This window comes from Sparus aurata, chromosome 7, assembly GCF_900880675.1.
Source record: "Sparus aurata chromosome 7, fSpaAur1.1, whole genome shotgun sequence".
Taxonomy (NCBI): Eukaryota; Metazoa; Chordata; class Actinopteri; order Spariformes; family Sparidae; genus Sparus; species Sparus aurata.
Genome location: NC_044193.1, coordinates 21,949,469 through 21,956,377, shown reverse-complemented (window position 1 = coordinate 21,956,377; position 6,909 = coordinate 21,949,469). Strand labels below are relative to the sequence as shown.

Genomic DNA, 6,909 nt, shown 5'->3' with positions numbered 1-6,909 from the left:
TCGTAAGAAGAATTATTCAAACTTGTGCATGTAAATCTTTCAATTTATCAGCTCTGTAACCGTACACAATAATGTTCCAAAGAAAACTGTAGCGGAGTTGTAATTAATCAATATTTATAAAAACAATACAAAGACCCATGACTCTCTGCACAACACGTATTTGTAATGGTGAAGACTACAAAGGGTCCTGGAGGATTAGAAATGACTTTGATGTGAAATGGATACCGAGTGGGCTGGAAATAAGGAACGTTTTAGCAGCAGGACATTAGGGGTGGTGAAAAAAATCGATTATTGATTAATCACGATTATAATATTGACGATTATGATTCGATTATTAAATTTCCAAAAATCGATTTAAAAAAAATATATATATATATTATTTTTTTTAAAAAATAGTAATACAAACTGGAGTCCTCCTCTTACTGGCTTCCGCTACACGGTCCACAGTCTGGAGCCAAGATATGTTATTCCATCCCAGAGCTTTTACAAATCTTTACAAGGAGACAAACCTTTCCGTGCAAGAGTCCCTCAACTCTGCTCACAGGGTAGCAATAACGTGCGATGCCTGGACATCCAGAGCTACAGTCTCATATGTGACCGTTACAGCTCATCATGTCAGCAGTTAATGGAAGCTAATGTCCTACGTACTTCAGACGAAAGCTATGGATGATAGCCACACAAGCGCAAATATGTGTCAGTTTCTCAAAGCAATGGGAGACGAGTGGGGAATAGAGAAACACGCCCTGGTTCTCATCACCAACAATGCTTCTAACATGAGTCCGGCTGCTGAGCTTGGCAACTTTCTTTTAACAGTGAAACACTACATTTAAAACAAACAAAAAAATAATAATTTTGATATTACAGTTACACTATACAATATTGAAGGTGCTGTGAGGTGTTACTCAAAAGATAAGTGAAATAATTCAGCAGCTGACTGATGTTATATGGAAGATCAATAATTGTTAATAATTGAAAATCGAATTGATAATCGTTAATAATCAAAAATCGATTTGTAATCGAATCGAGACTTCAATAATCGGAATCGAATCGAATCGGGAAATTGGGCCGATTAACCACCCCTACAGGACATTCTGCTGACATTTGATAAAAAGCTTTTACTATTTGTGGCGATGAAACTTCTTGATAAAACAAAGACTTGAGAGTTTTTTAATAGTGTATTTTTGAAGTACTGTACAGAGTGCAGCTCTTACAGACACATGGATGACATCTTTAATCTGGGAAAAAAAAATGCATCAGAACTGTTTGGATTTAATAGTTGATACCTGCTATGACCAAACTGAAATCCCAGTAAGAATCCAAACCGCTAACAGGCAGTAGTAAATATGTAAGGAGTGTATTACATGGCCACAGGGCATCATCTGTCTGTCTGTCTGTATGATGTCCCATTTATAAAAGCTTGAATTGTAAAGCAACCTAGATGGTAACTCATTCACATTGTTGCAGTCCTCGACAGAACAAACATGGTGTAAATGCACTTCTTGACACTGAACAGAGCCGAGGCCCCCGATGAGAACATGTAGGCATTTATTAATCTTTGTTGTGGCTACTGTGCTACAGATATCTAGAACAAAAAAGGAAGCCTTCACATTATTTGATAAAATGACGATAAAATCCCTACATAAAATGCTTCGGACTTTGCACTGAAATATTCATTATCTAGAACCATTCATGAGTTATCTGCAAAATAACAACAAATAAATAAAACCTAATGAGTATTTACAAATCAATTTAGGATTGTCCTTTAAAAACATCAGTCATGCAAACTCAACGTGCAGGGAACATGCGGAAGTTACGACCAGGAAAAAGGCATTTTTAAGACACAATTATTCATTGGCATTGTTGAGCATGAAGATGTGGCCGGTTAACCTTTGGTAGCACAATGATTATAAAAAACAATCAGCTAATTCCTGGTCACAAGATACATACAGTACGTTAATAATGAACTGATGCAAAGCTTTGTCTGCATGTTTTTCATTTTGTAACCCAGATATTATTAATAGTGCAAACGGGCGCCTCACATAAATGCAAGCTGCAGGACCTTTAATGGCGACTTACAAACATAAAGACATGGTTCACAAGTTTATGTTGCATAAAACATCTGTAACGTACAAGAACGTTTTAGCTATCGTAGCTAATGCAGTTCCCTACTCTGAGCAATGACATATATCAGGCTGATGTAAGCATGAAGAGCACAACATTGGCCAGTAAGAGAGGAAGGTCACAACATGTAACATATTTCAACTTCGACGTGTTTTCCAACTCTTATTTTCCACAAGTAAAAGCTGAGCCCAGGGCTTTTCAGTATAGCAGTGCAAATTGCGGAACGTTCTTCCCGATTAGTCCCATTTATTACAATAATCATGTGACATTGTGACCGTTAAACTCAATCGGTCAGCTGCTATTCCATACCATGACGATACTGTACGGCCTTGTGATCTGCATAATGCATCCCTTTTATTTCAAACCTTGTTAAATTTAGCAAATATGGAACATATTCTGGGATGATGTTACAGCTTCACTGCGTATTTCACTACGTGTTTCACTGCCCATCTCTGCGTGGCCTGTTTTTCTGCAAAAAAGAAAAAGCTCAAAGCACATCTTTAACCCTGAAGGGACGACCCTGACGTTTGCATTCCTCTACCAGACTCTAGACATCCCACCAGTTTCGACAGTCTGCCAATCAGTGGTTACATAAGGAATGTTAGACTACAAGAAGCTCCATCTACAATATGTACAGAGGCGATGAATTGATGCTAATGCTGTGTCCTTCCTCTCTGACTCTTTGTCACCCGGGCATACACTCCTGAGGGCCCGTGTTGGTGTGGTGGATCTGCGAGCAGCTTTTTTGAAGAAAAACAAATGAGTAGACGGTCCATGCAGTGCTGCGCGCCATTTACCTCCAGTAGGCTGACCACTTCTCTGCAACACCAACCTCAGGAGGTGTGGACATCTCATGGGCTCAACTTACACACACAGACTGGTTGCACATTGCACTGTAGTGGAGCGACAGCTTCCCTCTGACGGCGCAGTTTTAACACAGACACATGGGTTGAACTCTTTTGTAAATTTAGAGAAGCTGTGGACCTTAGAAGCCGATCTTGCCACGGGTCATAGAGTAGCCGAGCTTGGCCTCGTTGTTGATGAAGGACATGATGCCCAGATAGGTCTCGATGAGCAGGGGTCTCTCCAGGATCAGGACGCCGTTGGCTCGACCGGGGATGGGGTGCTCCTTGTGGGCTTTCTTTACTGCCTGCACCAGCTGGGTCCTGAAGTTATCCATCTTGGCAAGTAAAGGGAAAAGAACATGAAGCTAGAACTGATCCTGAGGCTGATACCGATATGAGGAAGTGAAAAATGCTGCTCTTGAGGGTGGAAAAAACGGATTGCTAATGGTTCTGCATGAGAAAAATCAGTCTGACCCCAGAAAGTTTCCCCGGATACTGTTGTTGCCTTGCCAATACTAAATAAATAACCAGCTTTGAAAATAACGGCTCATACACAAAGTCACGACTACACTGTTAACAGTCTTTCTCTCAAGGGGTGAATTTCGTTTCTGTGGCAGCAGTCAGTCTTTTGTCTTCAGTTGGACTGTGACTGCTAGAGCTGTTGTGCTGCCTATTGTGCACGAACGATCTGCTGCACCAGTGGTCACCATTGTTTGTCTTGAGAAATAAGCAAAAGGCCACCATAAAAGAGTAGTACTTACAACTTATGAATTAGGTGATTTTATATCTTTTATATTTTATAGGGCTGCGACAATCACCTAATTCATAAGTTGTTTGTCTATAAATGTCAGAAAATGGTAAAAGTCCTCGAACATCATCATCAGTTTTGTCCACAACCCAAAAGTATTCAGTCTTCATTCATAGATGTGTAAAAAAAAATAAAACAATCACATTTAAGAAGCTGGAATTGGAGAGTTTTTACTTTTATATTCTTTAAAAATAATGACTTAAACCAACTGATAGATTAATAATTGCAGCTCTAGTACCTCACAGTTCAATCTTATTTAGATAAAGAGATACTACCTGGCAGAGGGAGGCCACCTTCTCATCTGCATGGGCCATGGGGTGCTCTGTGAAGGTGGCGTAGGGCATGTCTGTGGACCAGGGGTTCCAGCGGTTCAAGAACGAGGCCCGAGGACGTTTGTCCCACTGGACACGTATCCCGTAGCCCTCTCTCCTGCAGGGGAACAGGAGGATTAGCCAGCTACACGGGCCAGCAGTACACCAAAACACTGGCACTACGCTGAGTCAGGTAGGCTTTAGATATAAGGCCTGTTTTGAATCAGAAATTTGTCCCAATTCTTAAATAATCAACACCACCAACGTTATAGGACTTGACAACAACGAAGCAACAACAGACTCAGCTGTGGTGTTTTGATGATTACTCCTGTCACGCGCAGTGGAGTTCTTACAGCGGGCATTCATATACTGAGAGCGAAAAACTCCAGATGTTGGCCTACTTGTTTAGGGACTTTGGCGGGAACTCAAACTCTCCCACTGAGATGGTGTCTACAGCGTTGAGAGAAATCCTGACGACCTGCTGACACAACAGGTTGATGAAGTCGTACTTGCACACCAGCAGCGACCTGCACACACAACAGAGCATGTCACACGTGTCAACAGACAATCGTCACACACTCTCTATACTGTTGGACTGGATTCTGCTGATGTTTTCGTTTTTACCTTTGCCTTTTTGTTTTCGCTTTCTGGTGTTTGGCTTGACTGTTTAGTGTTTCTTGCTTTGTCTGTCAAAACACTTACTATAATTATCATTATTAGCATTACTATTATTATACTGATGGCTTCTTTGAGCTCAATAATGGCTATTTTAATGTAGATATTAACAGTATCAGTATCAGTATAGATATTGATTATTAGTGAACCACATCACTGCAGGTGGGCACTTCTTTCAGCCCTTTGCGGTCTACTATTAAATTAAAGATACTAAATCTATTGATATTCTGTGATCAATTAGTAGTGGTTAAGAAAAGCGTTGCTAAGGCGGACACCTGTTAATGCTGCTTGTTGCAGACATCAATGTGCACTTGATACTGAAACAGGAACATGTTCCTATTTAAATCTGTTAAAAGAAACTGGAAGCTTCACATTTAAATCTGCACAAAGAGCAGTGCTTTCTTTTATTCTGATTGAGCTATTGCTCAGATTTGTCTTTGTCTCTTTCTGCCCTCTGACTTGCCAAAAAGAATCCTGTCTTACAAAATATCATCTACTTGTAATAGTCATTTTTAACAACCTAAAAAGCATTAAAGATGGAGAAGTCCTTGCAGCCACCTGATCGTACTGAATCAAAGCTTTGGCAGCGGATGGTTCTAAACTTTTGACAGTATTGTATGTTATGCTGTGTGTTTCCTCAAACATGTAGGTCAACAAAATATTATTTCTGACTTACCGATCAGTTATGAGCACAAGTCTCTCCCTGTCATTGTTCCAGTGATCAACTCTGTAGGAACAGACACGATATGCCAGCTTTGATTTGACGGTCATAAAGCACAAATGTGTCATTTACTGAGTCATATATTTGATTAAAAGGTATATACATATAAAGACGAGGAGGAAAACGCATCGACTTGCAATCATTTAATAAACATTTAGCCTGAATACATGCCCCCGCATGGTGTAATGTAATGTAACAGCCACATGCTGCTGGGATACTCACTCCGCCAGCAGCCACACGCTGAGCACCTCTCCATCCTCTGAAGGGAGTGCCACGGTCCTGATGTCGCTCACCGCCTGCTCGATGGTACCTGGCTGAGATCAGCATCACGCATCAGCATCAGCATCACACATCAGCATCCTATCCTTCCTCCCTGTGATGTGCTGGTGCAGCTCTGACAATGCGCTGCTTCTTCGCTTGTGTTTATTTACCGCGGGGGGGATTTTGAGACATGCGCATATGATCTAATTAAAAAAACAAACCGGCCCTGGTGCCTGTTGACACGAGCCGTCCTCTACAGTGGAAACTACTTACCCTGAACACGAAGTAGTCCTTCACCTTCGCCTGGATCGTGGGGTTGTGCACATGAAAGGGCGTCAGCGTCTGTAGCGGGGGGCAGCAGGCCACCGCGGCTCCGTGTCCGAAGCCTCGTCCGGCCTCGGGCGGCGTGAAGGCAACCTCGACCCCCTCCTCGGTCTCGGCGGGGTGGAGGATCGCTGCGCCCGGACTCTCCGGCTCCACCGAGTCGTTCAGCTGCAGCATGGTGCGACAGAAAAACGCTGCCCGCAGAGCCTCCCGACGATGTGCGCCAAGTGCTAGATGCGAAAATGTCCTTTCGGGGATGCAGACTCACCCATTGCGCACGAATAGTGTTTTGATTCTGAGGGCTGCGAGGAAGTAGGCTCGTGCCCTCTTACTTCACTCCCCCCCTTCTTTAATTTCCTTCCTCTTAAAGGGACATGTTTGGTTGTAACCCAGCCAATTACATAAACAGGTGTTTGGAGAGAGGACGAGCTCACTTCTGTGACTAAATACTAACAAATCTGGTTGCTATTTCACTTTAAATTTATTGGCTTATTGAAACAGGGTTATGGGTTATGATAGTTTGCATGTAGGCTCAGTCTAAATGCTTGGACTGAAAGTAAGATGTCTGTTTTCCTTCTGTCTGCACAGCATCCTGCAAAAGCAAATTCACACTGAATTGATGATGATGAATGAACTTTGGTTCGACCAACTTCAGAATCAGATACAGAGTCAGCCTTATTGGCCGGGTTTGTACACAATAATATAATCTGGACGTTGGTTTCAAGTTCCTCCTAGCATCAAACACAGTTCCAAGAACACTTTTCAGAATGATGACTTGAAATAACCGATGTCCATCTTAAAGCAACGTTATGTAGAAATTGGCATTTTGTTTGGTTTGGCACC

General features: G+C 42.0%; 1 protein-coding gene across 1 annotated transcript; it reads right to left on the bottom strand.

Moving 5' to 3' along the window:
• Positions 1-1,151: 1,151 nt before the first annotated feature.
• On the bottom strand, positions 1,152-6,445 carry tprg1l (tumor protein p63 regulated 1-like). The gene is made up of 6 exons (XM_030423922.1): positions 6,016-6,445; positions 5,704-5,795; positions 5,437-5,487; positions 4,487-4,612; positions 4,050-4,203; positions 1,152-3,301 (listed from the first exon to the last, which is right to left on the bottom strand). The coding sequence occupies exons 1-6, from the start codon at positions 6,241-6,243 to the stop codon at positions 3,107-3,109; spliced, it is 846 nt and encodes a 281-aa protein (XP_030279782.1). The 5' UTR covers positions 6,244-6,445; the 3' UTR covers positions 1,152-3,106.
• Between the last annotated feature and the right edge of the window lie 464 nt (positions 6,446-6,909).

Bases quoted from the DNA above. Each gene is read 5' to 3' on its own strand.
- tprg1l (XM_030423922.1), bottom strand. From the start codon at position 6,243: ATGCTGCAGCTGAACGACTCGGTGGAGCCGGAGAGTCCGGGCGCAGCG. The intron at 5,488-5,703 runs GTGAGTATCCCA...CTGTTCCTACAG, and splicing joins AGCGTGTGGCTGCTGGCGGA to AGTTGATCACTGGAACAATG. The intron at 4,204-4,486 runs GTAGGCCAACAT...GTTCCCCTGCAG, and splicing joins CCGCCAAAGTCCCTAAACAA to GAGAGAGGGCTACGGGATAC.